The 25,157-nt window shown below is 40.7% G+C and overlaps 1 protein-coding gene across 1 annotated transcript in view; it reads right to left on the minus strand.

Annotated features, from left to right (window-relative positions):
* Positions 1–25,157, minus strand: part of LOC140453512 (exostosin-1-like) — a 255,525-nt gene that overhangs the window by 28,636 nt on the left and 201,732 nt on the right. The window contains exons 3-4 of the mRNA XM_072548249.1: positions 21,193–21,300; positions 16,896–17,015 (exon numbers count right to left, since the gene is read on the minus strand). Of these exons, the coding sequence (XP_072404350.1) occupies positions 16,896–17,015; positions 21,193–21,300 (228 nt within the window). The remainder of the gene's footprint in view (positions 1–16,895; positions 17,016–21,192; positions 21,301–25,157) is intronic.

Below are 25,157 nucleotides of genomic sequence, written 5' to 3' on the forward strand. Positions count from 1 at the left end.
ATTGAGTATTTGTGAATGGCTGGCTTCTTTCACAGAGTGTAAGGTGCAGGAGGCTGCTATTTGGTGCGCTGGCTGTCTGAGCAATTTAACTTAATGCCAATCTCCTGTCTTTTCCCCATAACCCTGTACATTATTTCTATTTAAATAATTATCTAAAACCCTAAAGACAGAAGCAAAGTATTCATTCAACCCCTCAGCAATGCCTCTTGCCTCCAGTGTAAATCCTATTTTTAGTCCTCAACTGGCCTCCTTACTACTTTTTTTTACCAGTGTTGCACTAGTAGAAAACTTTGAGATTTCCCTTTATGTTAGTTGCTAGTCTTAAAACCATAAGAAATAGAAACAGGAGTAGGCCATTTGGCCCCTCACGCCTGCTCCATCACTCAACAGGATCCAGGCTGATGCGACATTCCTCATGTCCACTTTTCTGCTTCTTACCTGTAACCCTTGATTTCCTTAACTGATGAAAAATCTACTTCAGACTTAAATATACTCTGCCCCCAACAGCTGTCTGTGGCAAGTTCCAAAGACTCAACTCTTTGAAAGAAGAAACTCATTCTAATCTCATTCCTAAATTTGTGCCTCTTTATTCTGAGACTATGCTGTCTGTGAGATGAAACATCCTCACAACATTTATCCTGACAAGTCCATTAAGAATCCTACATGTTTCAATGAGATCACCTTTCATTTTCCTAAATTTCAGTGAGTAGAATCATAACCTCGTTAGCCTTTGCTCAAAAGACAATTTTTCCATTCCAGCAATTATCCTAATGAACCTTCTCTGAACAGCCTTCAATGAAATGATATCTTTCCTTAAATATGGGGACCAAAACTGCTCACAGTACTCAAGGTATGGTCTCACCAACACCTTGTACAGTTGCAGTAAGACTTCCCTACTCTTATACTCCCACCCCCTTGAAATAAGGGCCAACAGTCCATTAACCTTCATGATTACCTGCAGCATCAGCGTGCTAGCTTTCTGCTTTTCATGCACAAGTAGCTCCAAGTCCTTTTGTGTTGCAGCTTTCTACAGTATTTCTCCATTTAAAAAATATCGTTCTTTTATTCCCCTTCCAGATCAACAATTTCACATTTTTTCACATTATGCTCCAATTGCCAATATTTTGCCCAAATACTTAACCAATCAACATCTCCTATAAGCAGTTTGTATCCCTCTTGCAATTTGTCTTGCCACCCATTTGTGTTGTAGGCAAACTTGGTTACAGTGCATTTGCTTCCTTCCTCCAACTTATTAATATATATTGTGAACATTTGAGATCCCAGCATTGATCTCTGTGGAACTCCACTGGTCACAGGCTGCCAACCCAAAAAAGAGCCCCTTTGCCCCACTCACTGTTTCCTACCCATTAGCTAATTCTCTATCCATGTAACTGTACTACCTTCATCACCAAGGGATCTGATGACAAATGTTTGAGGTGTATTCTCACATGTCTTCTTAAGTCCAAATACAACACATTGGGTTCTCCTCAATCCACTCTGGTTGAGACTATCTCGAAAAACTCCTATAAATTAGCCAGATTGGATTTCTCTTTCACGAAGCCATGCTGATTCTTCTTGATTAGATTAAAATTATGATTTTCCAAATGTAAATTTTTCATAACCCCTTTTTGATTCTCCAATTTGTTTTTTCAGTTTCATTCTAAACCTTTTGTAGTCAACATGGTTCTCAATTATATTTATTACTAAGCTCACTTTTTCTTCTTTAGCTTCTTCCTATGTTCTTTGTTATCTAGTGAGCTCTGAATTTGTTTGTTTTACCACTCTTTTGAGGGAATATAACTTGTCTGTGTCCAAATCATCTCTTCTTTGAAGGTAGCCATTGCTCAGCTGGTTTTCCTGCCAACCTTTAGTTCCAGTCTACACCACCCACTTTTTGCCCCATTGAAGTAATCTCTCCACTATTCGATTATTCTTTTTCTGGATTGACCTATGTCATGTTAAATTTTGTTAAACAATCACTGTCCCTTAAACATTCTCCCACTGACACTTGCCCAACTTCATCCCCAAGAATGAGGTCTAGCAGTATCTTTTTTCCTATTGGACGGGACACAGACTGCAGTAGGAAATCTTTTGACCATGATCTGGGAACACCTACGCCCACTGACTCCAAAACTACTACTATGCCAGTCTCTAATCAAGGTAACTAAAATCCCTTGTTATTACTCTTTGATTTTTGCATCTCAAAGTTCCTTCTACATGCTTCTCACTCATTGGAGTTCTATAATTTACACAATATAATTTATCCTTTTTATTCCTTAGCTTTAGCCAAATCGATTCTGTCCATGAACCTTCGAAATACCCTCCATCTCCAGTAATGCAATGGTTTCCTAATTGAAAATGTTGACTCCCTTCTTATTTTCATTTTCAATGTTTTCTGAACACCACTTGTACCCAGAAATATTGAACACCCAGATCCACCTTTCCTCAAGCCATGTCTTCATTATTGCCATAACTTCACAATTCCACACAGCAATCTGTGCCTGTAACTCCGCAATCTTATTAACTATACTCCATGCATTTACAAACATGCTATGAAACCCTGACTTACATTTCATTACTTTCTTCCTTACTCCTACTCCACCTTTTAATTTGCTATTCGTTATTTCAGTGCTATCCATGTCTTCCAGTATTTTGTGCACCCTGCAAATACTTCCTAATATTCACTTCTGATTCCCACAATCCTGTCAAAGTGAGTTTAATGCTTGACCTTCATTGGTTGAATTTCTCTCTTTGTTCTTTTCCATTAGACTACATGATTTGGAGGCAGAGTCCTTCCTCACAGCAGGATGATTTGAGTTGGAATCTGATGGGGGGAGAAGGTGGGGGATAAGTTCTGGGTGCTCAGGTTTAATATGCGCACTTCTTTCTCGAGCCCTGAGTTTCCATCGAATTCAGGTAGAGGTGGTAAAAGTCTTTACTCCATCAGTAAACTGTAAAGTTCTACAACTCTTTTTTTTTTCCTGGAGGTCATGGCCCCACTGGCACAAAATTACCCCCAATTTAATGCCAAATTGGGAAACTTGAGCTCCTCGATAACTCTACTGTCCATTGCCTGACTTACATCATTTGCTGTTCATCCATCAGCCATGCTTGCAGACCAACATTGGCACCTGATCCAGCACCCTTGTTTTCAAGTCCCTTCATTGTACGGCCTTGCCCTCTCTGAGTAACATCCTCATTGCAACCTTCCAAGATCTTTGCACTTCTCCAGTTCTGACCTCACCGGTGTCTCAGATTTCCTTTGCTCTTGGATATCAGTTGTAATGACTTCAAACTTGTATTATTTTTACTTTCCTAGCCCAAGTCCCTTCAGTCTCATTGTAATTCACCAACCTGTCTCTCACAAAATTTAATAAAAATTTTGATGCAGAAAGTTTAATGGTTGATGGCATAGATCAGGAAATAATTAAATTCAGAGGTCATTGCCTTGCAATATAAATGTTTTATCTGGTAAAAATGTACGGTTAAAATAAGTGCAAGTGCAGTCCTGTGTAGCTGTATTGGAGACTTGATAAAAACTGCACAGGGACCAAATACCTTCTATTTTTATCTCAAGTTTCTCAAAGCAACTGGGTGACATGTGTGAAGTTCAACACTCTCGTCACCTGTTGACCTTTTCCAAAGCTCTATAATCAGTGCACTAGTCAAACACTTTTTTAATCTCTTTGACTAGAGCTAGTCAAAGTGGTGTCTTCATCAGCTGAGCAACCGGGCAGAAACAGGAATTTTACTGTGCACATAATAAATGGATTGGGGAGCGCAGCTCAATCAATTCCATGGTACATTGAGTTTAGAATTAAATCTATTCAGCACCAATTCACAGATTGAGAATAATGATTGTGAATGTATTGTGGGAAGTACAACAACTAATTGATTAATTGACCGTTGATCAACTCGAGGAGTCAGGTTTCTTAGCAGAAAGGCCGCTATCGTCAGTGATATTTTCCCTCCCTCCTAATTTAGGTATGCTTCATTAAACTCTCATTGCCATCACTGTGCTGAAGAGATCTGTATAAGTGGGTGTAAATGCAGGTATATGCATGTATTAGGTATGTATATTATGTGTGCAAGTGTCATGGTATATATGTGGTTATATTAGGGATGTGTGTGGGGGGTATGCAATTGTTAGATGGCTGTGTAAGAGATGCGGGTGTTTACTGGAGTTGAATGAGTTTATGTGGAGCTGGGTGGTTAGGTATATTTTTTTGTGGTTGAATGGGTGTGTGTGTGCACATGTAACAGTAACGGGCATTTATTCCCTTCGGAAGGAAGAGAAAAAACAGTCAAACAAATTAAAATCACTCTGCTGTGAGCTTTCCCTGACTCAGTACACGCATGCACTCCTCAGCATGGGTGGGTGTTCAGAAGTAAAATTGCATCCAGTGGTCAAATAGCTTATAAACATTTATGCATGAAGCACAACTAACTGGCTGAAGTTGGGCAGAATGGCTGGAGCTGGTAGCTCTTTAAATCTACACTCCACTCTGATCTCAGACTCCTATCCTATTCCAATGAAATTCAAAGGAACAGCTTCTCTTCTTTCACAGAGGCATTTTACAGCTGTTCAGATTCTGTTTCAACTTTAATAATTTCAAATCTCAACTACTGCTCTAGTTTCTCCTTTCTGGTTGGGGGCAGGGGAAAGAAGAGAGAGGTAGCAGTCAGTCGATCATGTCTATACCAATAATTTCAAAGAGCTGTCAGGAGCTGTAACATCTCAGATTCCAAGGTCCATGTGAAATTCCCAACTGCGGAAATTGAAGCCAAACCGGAATCCTAGACTGGGAGAGGTTGAGAGGTTTACAAGGGAAAGCATCCGGCTGGTATTTAAATATAAAACAACCAACTCGTTACACATTTCACAAACATACCCGATATCTGGGCAGCATGGATGAGTTACACCGAAGGGTCTGTTTCCATGCTGTACATCTCTATGACTCTATAAGTTAGCCCAACTCTCCAATTCCCAATTATAGGGTTATAGAATCATAGAGCTGTACAAAATGGAAACAGACCCTTTGGTCCAACTCATCCATGCTGAAAAGATATCCTAAATTAATCTAGTCCCATTTGTCAGCATTTGGCCCATATCCCTCTAAACCCTTCCTATTTATATACCCATCCAGATGCCTTTTAAATGTTATTATTGTACCAACCTCCACCACTTCCCCTGGCAGCTCATTCCATACACATACCACTCTGTACGTTAAAAAGTTGCCCCTCAGGTCCCTTTTAAATCTTTGCCTCTCACCTTAAACCTCTCCCCTGTATTTTTGGATTGACCAGGGAAATGATCTTATTTATTCATCCTATACATATTCCTCATGATTTTATAAACCTCTACAATTTCACCCGTCAGCCTCCAATGCTCCAGCGACAACAGCCCTACCCTATTCAACCTCTCCCTATAGCTCAAATCCTCCAACCTTGGTAACATCCTTGTAAATTTATTCTGAACCCTTTTAAGTTTCACAACATCCTTCATATAGCAGGGAGACCAGAACTGCAAGCAGTATTCCAAAAGCGGCCTAATCAATGTTCTGTATAACTACAACTTGACCTCTCAACTCCTATACTCAATGCACTGACCAATAAAGCCAAGCCTACCAATTGTTTTGATTTTTGGTGGAGCTACATCCCAACATGGGACCAACGAAGGCAGGCAGAAAAGGGCTTGTATTTATGGAATGCAAGTTGTTTCCTTAATAGGCTTAAGTTGAGTGCAATTGGTTTTGCAATCTGAGAGAAACATCTGTGATGACAAGATGCAGCAAAGGGAGTAAGCACTATATTTCCAATTCCATTCTCCAAGTGTGTCATTTAATTCATCTCAGGTTATGGATTTCTCTCCCACGCCTGGTATCTGCTGCCTATTTGTGGTTGTCCCAAGAGCAGTTGAGATGTAATTATGTTGGTAAGGGACTGGAGGAACTTGTTAGCACTGACTGGGTAAGGACATCAAGTTTTCTTTCACTAAAGAGCACTGATTTTCATCATCACTTTGACAGACTTTATTTTAAGCAGTGAATTCAGATGCTTAAATTGCTACACTGAGGTTTGAATTCATGCTGTCATGGCAGTAAGAGCCTGGTCAGCAAATGTTAACAGCTTATTCAACTGTGAGGTCCATCACAGTAAAGTCAAATCTGCCCTCAATCAATGGGTTAGATTTTAAGTTCATCAGCAAAGGAACAGTATCATCACTGCATTTTATAGTGGCCCAAAGATATTTTGTAGGCTATCAAAAAGCAACTTCCTGCAGTTATTGTCAATCTTTTTCCATACAACGCCCTCTGCAGTCGAACTGTGGTAGCAAAAAGAGAACCAGCAGGTCTCTGATGAACTTACAAAATAGGTGCAGGAGTAGACCATTTGGTCCCTTGAGCCTGTTTCACATTCAATAAGAATCATTTGTGTTTCAAATTCCACATTCCCAATCTTCCCCAAAAACCTTTGATTAATTGTTCAACAAGAATCTATCCATCTCTGTCTTAAAAATATTCTAAGTCACCGATTCCACAAATTCCTGACAGTTTTTCAAACAATCTGATTGAAGAATTCATAATGAAATAGGCTTAGCCTAAACCGTGAGGTGTACTTTAGAATATTTAATTCAAGGCAAAATCACATTAATAAAAATAAAACAAAGAGAGGAAAATAAAGATTTTAAATTTAAATAAAGATCTTAAATTGCTAAAAGTAGTTAAATTTTGAGGGAATGAAACTCCACAAATATAAAATAAAGCATTCAAGTTAGAGAGATGGTTGTCAGTAATGATGATTTGCCAATCCATTAAAAATTCACTTCTATTTTGATGCACCAACCTTCACTTTTTCCAGGAGTATTTGATGGTTATTGACTGCAACTTGCCCCTCATGTATTTAATATAAGTCTCTTGGCAAGATACAGGTGTGCAGAGATGTAAATCAGATAGAAACATCTTGATTTCCTTGTTTAACTGACTGTGTAGATACAGAAAGTTGCAGAAAACAAGAAATTAGACTCCCTATCAATCCTCTCCTCAGGTCAGTTCATCAGTTCCCTTCAAAGGCTGCACAACAAAATTAATAAACAATTACAGAGAATGTTGGAGAAACTCAGCCGGTCTGGCAGGATCTGTGGATAGAAAACAGAATTAACATTTGAGTTTTGTATGATTTCTTCAGAATTGAAAGGTGTTGGAAATAGGTTACTTATTGTTGACAGAGGCAGATGGTATCGAGGGCAAAAATGTGGATGGTATAGAGGCCCACTGCAAAAGACAAAGGGGTTATTAATACTGGAGAAAAAGAAAAAGAGATGTAAAAACAGGACTGTATAAATTAAGGTGTGAAAGGGAGAGAAATAATCCTTGCTTCTATGTGCAAAGTAAACAAGATATAAACACAACACAGTTGTAGAGAATGGGATGGCTGAAGAGGAGTATTTGAGAAAGATGGAGATGACATATAAAATAGTCAGTTTCTGAAATTATAGATTTCAATGTTGAGATCTCAAGGCTGTAGAGTGCCTAAGAGAAAAGTGAAGTTGCTCTTCAAGCTTATGTTGTGTTTTGTTGGAACATTGCAGCAGGTCCAGGACAGAAATATAAAGCATCTCAGCAACTGGACTTATTGGAATAGCAAGCGACTGGGAATCTGGGATCATTTCTACAAAGAAAAATGATTCATAAAACAGTCACTTAATCTACATTTGGTCTTGCCAAAGTAAAAGAGACAGCAATATGAGCAGTAAACAAGATAGAAAAAAGTAGAAGTGAAATGCTGCTTTACTTGTGGGGCCTTGGTCAGGGAGTGGGGTGGGGGGGGGGGGGGAGCGGTGGTGGGCAGTGACAGGCCATGTGAGGATGTGGCAGCCAGGATGTCACAGAGGGATTGGTCTCTGTGTAAGGCTGGCAGTGGAAGGGAGAGGAAGATGTACTAGGTGGTAGCATCCTGCTAGAGGTGGCACAAATGGCAAAGGATGATCCTTTGAATGTTGAGACTAATGGAGTGGATAGAAAAGACATGTAGAATCCTATTGTTGTTCTGGGAAGGAGGAGAAAGGGTGAGGGCAGAATGTATTGTGGGAGATGTAATGGACACAGCTGAGGGCCCTGTCAATCACAGTGGGGGAGAATTCTCATTGGAGCAAAAGGACAGTCACAAAGGAAGCAGCCCAGTAGAAGAAGCCATCATTGGAACAGATGTGACAGAGGCAGAGAAACAGCAAGAATGTAATTGAATCCTTACAGGAAGCAGGATGTGTAGTCAAGGTAACGGGGAGAGCTGCAGTAACTGAACCATGTTCAGACATCTTTATATCCTTTTTGGCCATGTTGAAAGACATCTTTGTATCCTCTTTAGCCACAGGTGAGATTCCAGCGGACTGGAGAATAGCCAATGTTGTCCCATTATTTAAAAAGGGCAGCAGAGATAATCCAGAAAATTTCAGGCCTGTGAGCCACACGTTGGTGGTAGGGAAATTATTGGAAAAGATTGTCAAGGACAAGATCTATATGCATTTTAAAGTAAATGGTCTTATTAGTGATAGACAGCATGGTTTTGTGCAGGAAAGGTCATGCCTCACTAACCTTATTGAGTTTTTTGAGGAGGTGATGAAGATGATTGATGAAGGAAAAGCAGTTGATGTTGTCTATATGGACTTCAGTAAAGCCTTTGACAAAGTCCCTCATGGTAGACTGGTACAAAAGGTGAACTCACATGTTATCAGGGTGAGCTGGCAAGTAACATACAGAACTGGCTTAGTCATAGGAGATAGAGTGTAGCAGTGAAAGGATGCTTTTCAGAATGCAGGGTTGTGACTAGTGGTGTTCCATAAGGCTTCGTGCTGGGACCGCTGCAGTTCATGGTCTACATAAATGATTTGGAGTAAAATGTAGCTAGTCAAATTAATAAGTTTGTGGATGATTAAAGACCACTGGAGTTGCAGATAGTAAAGAGGATTGTCAGAGGATACAGTGGGATATAGATCAGTTGGAAGCATGGGCAGAGAAATAGCCGATGGAGTTTAATCCGGACAAATGTGAGATGATGCATTTTGTAAGGTGAAGTACAGGTGGAAATTATAAAGTGAATGGCAGAACCGTTGGGTACGCAGGAGGATCTGGGTGTTCAGATCCACAGATCACTGAAGGTGGCAGGGCAGGTAGATGAGGTAGTTACAAAGGCCTATGACATGCTTGCCTTCACTGGAAGGGGCTTTGAGTATAAGGATAGGCAGATTATGCTGCAGCTTTATAGAAATTTAGTTAGGCCACACTTGGAATATTGCATATAGTTCTGTTCACCACACTACCAGAAGGATATGGATTCTTTGGAGGGGGTACAGAAAAAGTTTACCAGGATGTTGCTTCATATGGGGGATTTTGGCTATGAAGAAAGATTGGATAGACTGGGTTTGTTTTTAATGGAACGTAGGAGGTTGAGGGGCGACTGGATATACGTTTACAAGATTATGAACGGCATGGATAAAGTGGAAGGCATTGGGCTTTTTCTCAGAGTTGGGGGGGGGGGTTGGTGGATGGGGGTCAATTACGAGGGAACACAGGTTCAAGGTTGGGGGGGAGGGTGGAGGAGGTTAGGAGTTTAAAAGAGATGTGTGAGGCAGGTTTTTCACACAAAGAGTGTTGAATGCCTGGAACATGTTACCAGAGGTGGTGGTGGAAGCAGACACAATTGCAATATTCAAGAAACACTTTGATGAATATATGAATAGGAAGGGAATAGAGGGATCCGGAGCCTGTAAGTGAAGATAATTTTAGTATGGAAGGGCTGAAGGGCCTGTTCCTTTGCTGTATTGTTCTTTGTTCTACATTTCGAATGAGGATAAGTGGCTCATTTTCTTTATCTCACCAACCCCACAATCCCCCAGATTAAGGTTTTGAGGCAAATAGTGGCATCTCAAGTGATGTTCTGGTTGAGATCACATCCATCACTTCACACTGATGACATAAAATTACGGAATGATTTTCCTTTCCAATATGCGAGATGCACTCATCTATTTCGAAATGCGTTATTTGTTGAAAGGAGTTTACTTTCCATTTTCTTTCCTGAGATACCATATACTGAACAGAAAATGATTCGGCACCCTTCTTCACACAGTGCTGCACTGCATCTAAGGTGCAAGCTAATGACAAAGTATCAAGTTCTATCTTCTGATGTCACCTCCAGAAGCATTACCTATTACACAGTCTCACTGTCTCCATTATTTTGCTCCAAGCTCCAGGTTAATTTATTGCATCTTCCTCAGAAACATGTGATCGGATTATATAACACTAATGATTTAAACGCTTTCTAAAGCCCTAGTTGTACAGCACATTACTTTCACGTCGAGGAATTATCTCCGCAGTGACCAACATAATTATTATCCCCCATGACTGTCACTTTACGGTCCTTGATAAAAAAAACAACAAATTAAAATACACAAAAGATTATTAAAACTGATACTGAAAAAAAATTACTTAGATCACCAATATAGCAAGTAGTTAAGCAATTGATTGGGTTAATTGATTAGTCAATTGACTGGATAGATATAAAAGGGGAGTCTCTTACTCTATTTTGATTTAATCCCTGCCCTCCCCTTCACCGTTTGATCACACAGTATTGCCCTTTGATGTGAAGGGCACTGCTTGTCACTGGCCACTCGGGTGTTTCTTTTCTTCCTGGTGGTGGAAATTTGAATCAAGATTCATGCACCTTGTATCTCACACCTGCACACACACAACATGGGTGCTGGGGAAAAATATAAGCACTACCGCAGTTAGGCGGTACTGTGGTGGGTTTAAAAAAAAGAAAAAAAAATTAACAGGAGTAGAAAAAAATAAACAGGAGTATCAGAGATTCTTTTCACTCTGAAAGCTGGCTCTGAGGGAGCTGGATCAATGTGTGAAAGAAGAATTAAAAAAAAGGGAGTCTCTCCCCCTTGTTTCAGGTAGACTTTTTTTGATGTTTGGTTATCTTTATTGTTTGTTGTGATTGTTTTTTTTCTGGGGTCTCTTTCTATTTATTTCCTTGAAAAAAAGGGGAATAGTGGCCCCACGGTTCCGTACCTCCTGTGGGAGCCTGTGCCCCACAACCTGAGTCACCTCAGGGGTTTTAGTTTTGTCCCTTTAGGGACCTAAAATGCTGAGCCATGTATCGACTGCTGCTGTACACCATCCACCTCTTCTCCCTTACCCACTGCCTGGACATGCCTTGGTGTGCCCATTTACCACCGGGCGGTGAGGATCCCAAGTGTAGGGCTCTCTACGTGGGAGTCATCCCCCTTTTGCTCAGCGATCTGGGGTGGAGTCCCCTGCAACCGCAGATTGCGGTGGTTCACGGACTCCCAGCCCAACTGCTTGTTCTGTGGTGCTCCGTGGACCATGTATATATTGGGTGTGGGCACCTACACTCCCTTGTTGATTTTCTTTCTCGGTTGCACTTCAGCCCCACACTCCTGATCTTTGGGCATCTAGTGCGGAGGGGGGAGAGCAGGTCAGAAGATCTCCTTGTGTGTCTGCTCCTGGGCCTGGCCAGGCTGGTCATAAACAGGTCCAGGCAGTGGACTGTGGAGGGGGTCACAATGGCCGATTGCCTGCCGCTCTTCCACAGTTACATCTGGGCCTGGGTGTCTCTGGAGAAGGAGCACACAGTGCCTACCAATATCCTCGATGTTTTCAGGGAGTGGTGAGCCCAGCGGGGTGTGGAGTGTTTTATTTCCCCTTCCTACTCTATTTTGATTTAATCCCAGCCCTCCCCTTCACTTTTTTGATCACTCAGCTTTGCTTTTTATTGAGAAGGCCATTGCTTGTCACTGGCCACTTGGGTGTTTCCTTTCTTCCTGGTGGTGGAATATAAATAAAGATTTTTACACTCATTGTTCTTCACTGTGTCCTACACCTACACACACACACAACCTGAAAAGGGGAAAAAAAGATAAATGATAAAAAAGAAAAAATTTTTTTAAAAATTGAAAGGGGAATAGTGACCTCTTGTCGCACAATGGTAGTGTCCCTATTCCTGGACCGAGGGGCACAAGTTCAAATCCCACCTGCTTCAGAGGTGCAAAGTAACATCTCTGACTAGTTTCATTAGAAAAATAAGTTTAATAATAAAAAAAAAGGAACAGGTGGGACTGGTTTGAGAAGGGAGATGTGAGACTGAGTAGTACCTTGACTGTCCTTGAAGAGGGAACATGCAATACCTTTCAATGCTCTTGATTCCTTTCAAGAGAGTTGGGTACCACAGGGAATGCAGTGTTTTATTTCCCCTTCCAACTCCATTTCAAATTAGTCCATCCTCTCTCCCTGTTCTCCCACCCCTCAGCTTTACAAGTTAGCAAAGCCATTAACAGGCTTTGCTTGTCAATATTCAAGTGGCCACATGAGTGTTTTCCTGATGATGGACAGAAAAAGAGAAAAGGCAAAAAAAAACTCTATTCACAATGGTATCTTCATTAAAAAAAAAGTAAGACAGAATAGTTAATAAACTCTATTCATGAAGAGTCCTTGCTTCTGTCTGATTAGCTGGCATTGTTCCATTTTGACAACCAAACCTCCCAGTTCCACAACATGTACATTCTATTCCATATGGACCCATCCAAAGGGTAAATACGATCTACCTAACTCTGCCCACTTACTTTCCTTCCACAGCCCAGAAACAATCAACAATATGGCAGACTCTATCCCATTTACTTAACTTCTTAAAGGGAAAATTTGATTAAATTCTTCTACTTTTGAAAGATAACCAAGCGAAACTCTATATTTACCTTTCCTCAAGCCCCTATAGTTCAGCTTTTTCTATTGCTTCAGAGTAAGTAGGTGATCTCAATCAACCTTAGATTTGTACCTTATCAAATGCATCTTTCTATCATTAAGTTAAATATCTGCCAAGCTGCTTAGCTAATAGGCACAACACTGGGACGTGTGCTACCTTTTGATTAATCTCCCAGCCCATAACTATCCATGAATCTCATCTTAACTTACCAGGTATTTGACCGTCTTAGACCAGCCTCCGAGGAACAATGGTAGTGTCCCCACCTTTGAACTAGGATACCCAGGTATGAGTCTTACCTGATCCAAAAGTTTATAACAACATCTCTGAACAGTTTGATTAGAAAATTTCTAAACCAGCCATTTGAGACTTAACACTGATTGTTTTGTGTTAAAAGAAAGGTTACACCTCCCAATTATGAATAGTTATCAACATGTTGCATCACTGAATCATGTTCCCTTTCTACTGCATTCTTCCCAATGATGACTAATCAACAACAACTTACACAGCAAGGTGAACATAGTAAATCATTCCAAGATGCTTTGCAAGAGAATTAACAAACAAAATTTGACACAAAGCCACACACAACATCATATTAAAGTAGACAAACAATTGCTTCGGTAAAAAGGTAGGTTACAAAGAACATCACAGAGGAAGACAGCATGGTATAGGACAAGTGGTTTCAGAAGGGAATCTAAAGCTTTGAACTAAGGTAGCTGAGGACACAGCTGACAACGGCCGAGAGGTGGAATGTTGAAAATTGAGATTTGCAAGACCAAAATTGAAGAGGTAAAGGGGTTCCGAAGAGTTCTATAGCTTGGAGAGGTTACAAAACAGGAGTTGAAGCCGTGGAGGAATCACAAAACAAGGTTTGGAACTTTAATACCAATAAATCACCAGACCTCATGGTAATGTAGATCAATGATAATGAGATGGGACTCAGTGCACATTAGGATATGAGCAGTAGTGTTTTGGATGACGTGAACCTTACATAGGCCGCAAGGTGGCGGCCAACCAGGAGAACATTGGAATACCTGAGCTGAGAAATTACAAAGCAGTGGATGAGGGTTTATGCAGTAGGTGTGCTGTGGCAGGGGCAGAAATGGGTGGGGTAATGGATCTGGAAGTCAATGGTCTTGGTGCTGTTGAGGATGTTGTTGTGATAAACAGTAAACATTAACTGTCGATAATCAACTCTCACATCTCTTCTTAATTCCCATGACCTTAATGCAGTAAAGTGAAAGAGGGCAAATAATTACTTAACATAATTGCTGTGATCACCTGAATACAATCTGAGGCAGCAATGACTACAGATGCTGGAAGTCAGAGTCAATAGGTGTGAAGCTGAAACGTTTCAGAATGAATGTTGACTTTCCTGCTCCACAGATGCTGTCTGATCAGCTGTGCCCTTCAAGCTTCACATCTTTTGATTCTGAACTAAGGCAAGTCCAAGGAACCCATACAGAATATAAGAAGACAGCTGCATTGAAATTATCATCTCATTCAAAGAAAGTGAAACTAAACAACTAAGTCAGCATCAGGATGTCTGCCTCCTGTTTAATTCAGAGTTGAAAATGTGTTGCTGGAAAAGCACAGCAGGTCAGGCAGCATCCAAGGAGCAGCAGGATCGACGTTTCGGGCATGAGCCCTTCTTCAGGAAGGGCCGAAACGTCGATTCTCCTGCACTTTGGATGCTGCCTGACTTGCTGCGCTTTTCCAGCAACACATTTTCAGTTCTGATCTTCAGCATCTGCAGTCCTCACTTTCTCCTGTTTAATTCACACTTGCCTGACAGGTTCCCGTATTGGGAAGTTAAAGGTTGCCTGCAGAATACTCGGAATGCAAAGGCAATAAGCTAGACTCAAGAATATACAAACAAGTGATAATTTAGCAGCTTGCTTGGCAAAACAGAGAGGCAGGAAAAGTGGATTCATATTAACAGAGGTTGGAAGGCTTCCTCTCTCCCTGTTCTCTGTGCCTCAGTTTCTCTCTCACATGAAAAGCCTAATAAAAAGGCAATGTGGGAGAAAAATAATCACAGAAAACTCCATGATTCTACAAATTTCACCACTGTTGAGGAAACAAGACAACCACTGAAAAGCCATGGATTCTCGTTTCACTCACAACTCAAATTTTTAAGAACTGTGTCTGCTTTTTATTCTTCCTGTTTTTACTAGAAACCCTCCCCCATCCTCCACTTTTTTTTGAAACACTTACTATCTGTGTTTGACATGTTTTAGGGTTTTCTCTTGGGATGAGTAGGTAATGGAATACCTTTCTTTCACCCAGGAAAACCCTGCAATTATTTCCTTCATATTGATGTAATTAATTCATTTCAACTGATGTGTGATAGCTGTGTGTTGAAAAGAAATAAACATAATTGTTGCAACCAACTAAGGCAAGGGCGGCATTTAATTGAGTGGTGGCAGGGGTGGAGGGGGGGGGAGCAGTGATGACTATTTCAGGTTCAGATTGAGAAAGCACCTGGCCAATGTGTGCCCTGGCACCAACTGAGATTATTGAGTGGACAACAGATGACCACCAGAGGCCATGTCCCCAACACTGTTGTATTAAACCAGCTGTAGGGACGCACTTTGCCATGTGGGTCACATGACAAGTAAATCAACGATGGACTGTTTGTCTTCTCCTGGGAAGGAATCTGTCAAAGTTGCACACTCTGCCTAATTTAGCAAGCCAGCATTGAGAAAGGGAAAGCAGACTGAGAGCCACCTCCTTTACCTTGCTGCTGACTCTATGCTCCTCAGGCAAGGCCCTATACTGTGACTACCCTCACCACCTCAACAAGAACATGATTTTATGCCATCACTGATTTGGGTTACTCCGTGATTCCTGATGCCCAGTAGGTTTTTGTTTTCCTGCAACAGCCTTAGCTTTCCTGTGGTGCTGTTGAACAAGAGTGTTGCTGGCCTCTGATTGGCCAGCAGCTCCTGATGGGTGGGAAGTCAGGGTCTTGATGCTGGGTGAAGGCACTTTTCTGGCCTCCACTGCCTGATTGGTCAGATTTCCCACCCAAGGCAACACACATTTATGTGGTAAAGTATCCCAAGGCATTTCAAAGGAGAGTGATTAAGTAAAATTGGACTTTAAGACACACATGTAACATTGGTTAGGCGGTAAACAAGGTAGATTTGAAGAAGCAAATTGAAACAAGAGAAACACTTAGTTTCTAACTGAACTGAGTTTGTCCACTTGCTATAGTTACTTTGCTTTGCCTATAAATTACACTGTGACTCAAACAGGTAATACTGGATTATGTACAGCTGTTTTAGCAATAGGATTATACATTGTGTATTGCATGGTATAATACTCTGGTAGATCTTAGTGCACGCTTGGAGTAGCTTGAGGGTCCAGTTAGCCTACTCCTAGTTCTAATAGTCTGACTGTAGTCATATTGTATGTCTCAGAAGTATGCTGTTCAATATAATGACTTTTATCAAATAAAAGTTGAGTGAATGCCTGTAACCATACGGTGCAAATCCATTTCTTAAGTTACAGATTCATTGCTCTCTCCAAAATTCTGTATTTGCTGGAAACCAGCCTTGGAAATTTGATTCTCTTATTTATATCTGATAAATGGATCTTCTGTCTATGGTAGAGTAACCAGGATGAATGAACCAAGTGCTCTTAACAAAGGTCAGGCTGCCAATCTTCAACCTTTGCTCTGTTGTCAAACCTCCAACCTCTTCTCAGTTTGACAAATACAGGAAATCACTGTTATGCTTGTAATGAAAGCCTCAGCACATTTAATACTGGAACCAGGGCCAGAAAGCTAATTAATGTAAGTTTCGGTCTTTAGTCAATGTCACACTGTAACATTCATCAAGACATTAAGAGGTTAGAGATATGGATGAAGCAGTAAGTGTCCATCACCAGCAATGGCAGGTAATTTGGGTATACAACAAAAGTGGGGTGAGGCAATAATGGTGTGAGTCGGGCTATGCTCACTAGCATAGACTTGACACTGATGCACTAACACCTCATTCCTAATCTGCCAATTGAGCCAAGGCTGACAAAAATAATATTAAGCAAAAAACATTTCCCAAGGACAAAGAAGAATTTTTAAAAGAAAAATCAGTAACTAAGGTTGTCTCACTCACCTCCAATGTGGTCGATACAATCTTTTCTACAGAAGAAAAATATGCATCCCACAAAAATTGGGTGTGTTGTCGGAATGCCAGGATTTTGTCATTATCAATGGATCTGACTGTTGAGGGAACCTATAAAATAGAATTGGAGAGATTTTAATTCATCTTCTGAAATCAAGCACTGCTCAGAAACTGTTTCAACAACCATTCACCTCTTACTATTTGCTTACAGGTAGACCCCCACGTAGGGTGGCATGGTGATGCAATAGTCAGCACTGCTGCCTCACAGCACAAGGGATCTGGTTCAATTCCAGCCTCAGATGATGTCATAGTGGAGCTTGCATTGCACCTTCTGTCTGTTTCTGTCCACAGTATATACATGTGCTGGTAAGGTGGATTGGCCAGACTAAATTGCCCCACAGTGTCCAGGGATGTGCAGGCTAGGTGGGTAAGCCATGGTAAATGTGGGGTTACAGGGATAGGGTGGGGGGCTGGGTATGGGTAGGATGCTCTTCAGAAATTGTTGCAGACTCGATGGGCCAAATGGCCTCTTTCTACGCTGTAGGGATTCTAAAAACCATCACTATTTACCATATGACAGGCTGAAGCCAGCTATTTGCCACATTGTGCCTTGATTCTAAGGGACCAAAAATCAGTCTAGCCCCCTTAAGTAAACAACAATGCAGCTTTCTCATATACAACAAAAAGGAGCAATTCTGGCAAGTGCCAATTAAACGAAGTTTGGTTAAAGACTCCTGAGTTGGGAGTGGGGTTAACAATTTCTGTGCTCAAGTCTCTGCAGTGGGACTTGATGCTACAGTCTTCTACTCCTGTAGCAAATGTGTTAACTAGTGAGCCACAGCTAACACCATTGAAAGGTGAAGCATGTACATAACATGGAACTGAAGTACAAAGAAGATTCCAGGATGGCTCCCTATTTTGTGTTACGTTAACTAATGTTAGATCAAGTACTGATGGAGATACTACAACTGTCTTTATTGTCATCATTCAAGAGAAGGGAAAATCAACAGGGTTTCTCCTCCTGATTGCTCTTCACTGCCCCCTGCTGGAAGATTTGTGAATGCTGGACGAGAGAACAGGATGGGGCTCAAGTTCAAATAGCAGACGGTCTGTTTGCACTGAAAATATGAAGGATGGATAATTGGGAGAGAATCAAATTGTTAGAAAGGTGGGGGAGAAATCTGTGAGCAAAAGGGAAGCAACAAAGAACAGATCTTTAAACTGATAATGACCAGATGAAATCAATAACAATAAACAAGTATGGTAATGTTCAAACTGTCAGAGTGTGTGATTGAATAAAGAATGTGTGTACTGTTCTGTGAAATTGAGGATAGTCAGGCTGACTCAAAGATTCAGCCCAATAGCCCTCCTTCTATTAACTCGTCTATCTTCAGTTCTTTGGTACGGGAAAGGTGTCCTTTCACTAATGAAGAGGTGCTGACTAGAACAAAATGTAGGAGCCAAACACACACTATTTCAAACATACTTTACTTGGCGAAAAACTGAACAACTGGGGACATGGTGAAGAATGTGGAAGTGAGATGCAAAAAATAGAACATAACAATGTAGCAAAGAGGAGCAGGAGTAGGCCATTCAGCCCTTCAAGTCTGCCCTGCCATTTAGTAAGAATATGGCTAGTCTTCTCCAGGCCTCAGCCCCTCTTTTGTGCCAGTTACTCATAACCCTCCACTCCCTAATATTTCAAAAATCAGCGCAATTAATCCCATTTGAACTGCTTCCAATGTTTCTACATCCTTTCTTAAATACAGGAGCCCAAACTGAACAGTGTACTCTGGTTGCGGCCTCACCAGCATCCTGCAGAGTTGTAACAGAATTTCCCTAAGTTTAAACTCGAACTCCCTAGCAATAAAGGCCAAATTTTCATCTGCCTTTTTAATTCTTTGATGCATTTGCATGCTAACATTTTGTTTCATGCACAAGAACACTCGGATCCCTCTGTCGTGCACTTTTATGGTGTCTTTCTCCACTTAAATAATAGTCTGTCTTTCAATCTTCCTATTGAAGTACATGACCTCACACATACCTACAACAAACTCCAACTTCCAGGTTTTTGCCCACTCACTTGGATTACCAAGATCTGCTTACAAATGTTTATGTCCTCGTCACCGTGGGGCAGCACGGTGGCTCAGTGGTTAGCACTGCTACCTCACAGTGCCAGGAACCCGCGTTCGACTCCAGCCTCGGGCAAATGTGTGGAGTTTGCACATTCTCCCCTTGTCTGCGTGAGTTTCCTCCAGGTGGTCTGGTTTCCTCCCACAGTCCAAAGATGTGCAGATTAGGTGAATTGGTCATGCTAAATTTCCCATAGCATTAGATGCATTTCTTAGGAAGAATGGGTCTGGGTGGTTTACTCTTCAGAGGGTTGGTGTGAACTAGTTGGGCCGAAGGGCCTGTTTCCACATTGTAGGGAATCTAATCAAACATGTTCCTCCCACCTATTTTTATATCATCAGTAAGCTTGGACACATTATACTCTTCACCTCCTCCAAGCCATTAATATGGCTTGTAAATCATTGAAGCCAGGGGACTGATCCTTGTGACACTCCACTTGTTACATCTGAAGAAGATTCAAAATCTTGACTGTGTCTTCTACCTTAACCAATCCTCAGTCAATGCTAATACATTACCCCAAATACTGTGAACTCTTATCTTGTGTAATAACCTTTTAACTGGCACCTTACCAAATGCATTCTAGAAATCCAAGTTCACCAAACCTACCAGTTTTTCGCTTTTATCTTCTCTGCTTCTATTATCCTTAAAGAACTATAGCAAATTTGGCAAACACGATTCCCTTTAAACAAAACATGTTGAGTCTGTTTGACTGCATTATGCTTTTCTAATTGTCCTGCGATTTATTTTTAAATAATGGACTCCAGCATTTTCCCAACAACAGATGTCAGCACAACTTTCTTTTAGTCACTCGTAGAATGTTAGGCATCGCAAGCTGGCCAGCATTTATTGCCTCTTCCTCATTGGACTTGAGAAAGTGGTGGTGAGTTGATAACTTGAACTACTGTAGTCGATATGTACAACTAGCCTACAGTCTCCTGCTTTCTGTCTCCTTTCATTGAATAGGGTGGCCCCACAGCAGTTTTCCAGTCTGCTAGAATATGTTGGAATCCAGTGAATTCAGGAATGTATCAACAAATTCCACCATTACCTCTGCAACCACTTCCTTTAAAATCCTTGGATGCATCAGGAGCTGGTGACTTCTCTGCCTTAGTTTGTCAAATACTTTGTTCATGCAACTCTTTCCTTCCATTAGCACCTTGCTTATCTGTTATCTGTGAGATGTTCATCATGTCCTCCACCATGAACACTCATGTAGTATACTGGTTTAAATAACCTGCCATTTCTCAGTTATGAATTCCCTAGTCACATCTTCTAAGGGTCCCACATTCTCTTCAGCTACACACTTCCTTTTCTCATACCGATTGAAACTCATGTTGTTTGTTCTTATATTTCTTGTCAATTTATTTTCACAATCAATTTTCTCCCTCTTTATTAGCCTTTTAGTAATCTGTTCTGGTTCCTAAAGACTCCTAATCCTCTGTCCTATCACTAGCTTCAGCTACTTTGTGTGCCTTAGTTTTTGACTGGATATGCTCCGTGACTGCCTTTGTTAACCGTGAGTGGTTCAGCCTTCTCATTAAACTGTTTCTGACTGTAATAATCTTTGCTGAGGGTTATGAAATATTCGCTTAAATGGCTATCACTGCTCATCGATTGACCTTTCCCTTAGTCTATTTTCCAAGCCCATTTTAGACAACTCTTTCCTCATATCTCTGTAAATGCCCTTATTCAAGTTGAGGTTTGACAGCCAAAGTTGCTGTCCCTCAAACTGAATTTGGAACTCTATCATTTGTGACAGCTACGTCTTAGAGGATCCTAAACTATGAGATCTCTTATTAATTTTACCTCATTACACATTGCTAGATGTAAAATTGCCTGTCCTCTGATAGTTTGTGAAATGTACTGCTCTAAAAAAACAAATCAGATGCAATCTGTAAATTAATCTTCCAAGTTATCTTTGCCCATGTGATTGGTCCAGTTGATCTGCAGATTAAAATCACCCATCAGAACTCAAGTGCTCTTCTTACACACGTTATGGAAAAAGGGATGCAGGTGACTTAAGTGATTCAAAACTGAAACAACGGAATTAATTCATTCAACATTATTCCTGAGATGGGGTTTGGTACAAGTATTGAGTTAGAAGCTGTGGCTACGTGAATTTTATTGCTGAGTCCATTTTGTAATTGCCCCTTACCTGGAGTAGGAGCCTCTCGTCACCCACCACCACAGCTTTGCTCCAATCAATGACCTCGGAGAACGGTAGCTCCCAGCCATTACTGAGCAGTACTGGAATACAAGCAGCCTAGGATGAAGCAAAATAAAACACCACTTAATTCGACAACTTAATGTTGTTTGTCATCAGTAATAAAGAATTTTAAGCATTTCATTTCATTCTCTGGAATTGTTACTTGTGTTGTGATAAATTTACACAAGTACAATTGCCCTCTGGTATTTCAGCTGTCACCCTAGACAGTGATATCAATGTAACATACCATCAAAGTGACACTGCAAACAATCTCCTTCTCATTAAACCTCCACACACATTCAATTTCTAGTAGTAGGTTATGGTAGAGAGATTGGAAATGGAAATTCTGTCTATTTATTTCAGCCTTCCTTCCCTGCTTAAATAGGTGCTGGGACCAATTGTTGCTAAGATCAATCAACTCAGCGGGGACTAGAATCTGGTCTCTTACACTTGGCAGTGTATTTATCAATTGATGCTATTATGGGACCATCATAGATTATCTGTAAAATCTATGCTACTTTCTCCAAACCTTTTTAAAAGCAGGGCTTTAGCAATGGACTCTTGTTTCCAAATTGGATACCCAATTGTCTTTGATCTTTGATATGTTTTTATTTCAATGGTGTGTGTGTGTGTGTGTGTGTGTGTGTGTGGCATTCAGGCTAACCGGCTTGTTAAAAAGCACATCTGGCCAGTTACTCATATTTTTTTAAATAGTGGGTGTGTTGCTGATTTTGGCAACTACCCACCTAACATTTAATGGGTGACGATGTCATTTTGGGGGGGAATGCAGGAAAATAGTTGGCCAATCACCCACCATAGTGACTGCCCCTTCAGTAAAATGCCTGAAGATTCCAGCCTGATTTTAAAGAAATGGAATGGAAATTGTGGAATCATTGTAGCACAAAAGTGACAAGGAAGAGAGAAAAGCTGTCATCCACTAAGCTCATGGTTGACAACACTTCTGGCATGTCTTCCATGAGCCCTAGCCTCTAAACACACCATCCTCACATTCACTGCCAATGGTCACTTGACACACACCCTCACATTGTCCCAGACAACTGGATGCGAAGAGCCCCTTCAGTGTTGGATTGGCTGATTCTTGATAGTCATTTTAACAGCCTTTCAACCTATGCTCCAATATTTGTACAACTAGTAAACAGAAATATTCAAAGAAAATTAAAAAGGAAAACAAATTGTTTGATGTTCCTATGAGTACTTGGCCTGGGTATGTTTGCAGCAGCATCCAAAAGATTAAATCTTCATGCCAAACTGGATGATTGTCAACTCAAACTGAGCTGCAGTCAGACACCTGCCAACTCATGGTGTTCCAGAGATCTCGTTCACGGTTCATGTGCCTTAGAATTTAACTTCACGTTTTATGAAGAGAAGATTTATCTCGACAGAATGCATGTATGTTTGAGAAACCGATATAAGCAGCCCAGAAATAAAATGTAATGAAATCAGCTTGGAGCCTATCACATTTAAAAGATTAGAGCTATGTTGATTCAGAAGGTTAAGATCTAGAAAGGGAATACCACCCAAGACCAGGTGGCTTTACCAGTTAAAGAACTGGAGACAGCACCTGCAATCCTTGCAGTAAGCGTTGTCCAAAGAAATACTTCTATTTTGGGAATTTAGTCAAATTAGTTTGGAAGTCTTTGGCAAACCCTGAAGGTTGCCCAAACACATATCTTTCATTGGATTGAAGAAGGAATTTTAAATGAGTGATACTTGACCCATAGGACTTCAGGAGGACATCCGAGAGCATGATTATGACAATGGCAGTGACTACTTCCAGCTTTGTCAAGAGCATCCACCTGAGCAAGCAAATCCAAGATAATATATATATTTGGTGAGAAACTTAACAGAAAGGTTAAGGTACTGACTACCTCCGAGGCTGAAAATAGTAAAGAGTGAAGTTAAGGCAAATCATTGGGGTGGCTCCTCAAGGACAAGCTGGAGTTTTAATATGCTGTGGAAATTAGGAGGCAGGGAAGAATGAGGAAGGGAGAGCATTTCCAAGTTTTTGATGTAAAGAATGAAGCAAAGAAACAACAATGTACTTTTAAAAAGTGTATCATCCTATCCCTCAGAAACATCTCAAAGTGCCTAGCATGCAGTAAAATGCAGTCTCCAGTCAGTATCATCAGGTGGTTAAACCCCAGGATCACTTTGAGAGAGATAGGTTTCAAAACAACAATAAGACAAATTAACAAGTAAACTTTTTTTGATATTGTTGGGTGAGGGAGAAATGTTGGCCAGGACTCCAGATCATAACTCACTGTTCATCTTTAAGCAATTGATATGCTGGGAATATTGATGTTCCTTTCTTCTACACAACCTTTTGAACTCAATTTCTTTGCATCAACATAAGAAAAAAAATCCCAGTGAGTGACAATTTCTATTTCCTTGCTCACAAGCTTTATAAAGCAATCGATGAATGACAAGTTTCAAAATAATGAGATTTGTTTCACTTTGGGTCTCCTAGGAATCATGGGAAAAAAGGTTCTGAAGGAATGAAAATGCAGTGCAACCCTTTGCATTAAGCTTGAGGTTGCTTAGCAACATCCCAAGAAGACCATACAAAAATTTGCATTTCTCTCCCCTCTTCTTTTCTTCTTCATTTCAAAACAAGAAATATAAGAAATAAGGAGCAGGAGTGGACCAGATGTCCCATTAAGCTTACCCCATTGTTCAAATGGTCATGACTGATCTTTGGCATCAGCTGCATTTTCCTGCCCACTTCCCATATACCTTGATGTCCCTGGAGTCCAGAGTTTTGTCTGTTCCAGCATTAAATATATTCAACAATGGGGGCATCCATCATCCTCTGGTGTAAAGAACTCCAAAGATTCACAACCTATTGAGTGCATGAATGTCTATTCTTCTGTGTCCTAAGTGATCAGCCACTCATCCTGCATAGTGCCTCCCATGTTCTCGACTTTCCAGCACGAGAAAACAAAACCTTTCAGTGTCTGACATGTCAAGTTCCTACAAAATCTTGTACGCTTCAATGACATCATGTTTTGTTCTTCTAAATTTCAGAGACCCAAAGTACGGAACCTCTCATTTGAGAATAACTAGTACTTATTTTATTCTTGTACATGATGTGGGTATTAACAGTAAAGCTGGCATTTGTTACCCATCCCAAGTTGCCGGTGAATAGAGTGGTTTCATAAGCCATTTCAGATGGAAATTAATTTTTTTTTGATTTACTCAAGGGATGAGGGTGTCACTGGCTGGGCCAGCATTTCTTGTCCAGTCCTGCTTGTCGAGAGGGCAGTCAAGAATCAACCACATTTTTTTTTCTTATTCATTCATGGGATGAGGGCGTCGCTGGCTAGGTGAGCATTTATTGCCCATCGTTATTTAACCAACGGGCTGTTAAAAGTCAACCGTATTGCTGTGGATTTGGAGTCACATGTAGGCCAGATCAGGTAAGGACAGCAGTTTCCTCCCCTAAAGGGCATTAGTGAACCAGATGGGTTTTACTGACAATTGACTATGGATTTCTGAAAGTCTGGAATCATGAGTCAAACAGGCCAGGTAAGGTTGGCAGTTTTCCTTCTCTAAACGACGTTAGAGAACAACATGGAGATTTTAAAAAACTGTGGTTACACAGTCACTATCAGGCTGGATTTTAATTGCAGATTTTATTCAAATTTCTCCATCTGCCATGTTAGGATTGGAACCTATGTCCTCATAATATTGACATGAGTTTCTAGATTACCTCGATACAGGTAAAGTCTCCATTGTAGTGGAAGACAAGTGGATGCTCTTTGGAGGGTCCAATTTCCCTTGACAAGATGACAATTAATCTCAGGTCTTTCACAATAGATTCTTTCAAAGAGATCAATTGACAATGAAAATCCTCAGGATGGTGAAGTTTCACGGTTGAAGAAAAACTGGGAGAT

The sequence above is a fragment of the Chiloscyllium punctatum genome, chromosome 27, assembly GCF_047496795.1.
Source record: "Chiloscyllium punctatum isolate Juve2018m chromosome 27, sChiPun1.3, whole genome shotgun sequence".
Lineage (NCBI taxonomy): Eukaryota > Metazoa > Chordata > Chondrichthyes > Orectolobiformes > Hemiscylliidae > Chiloscyllium > Chiloscyllium punctatum.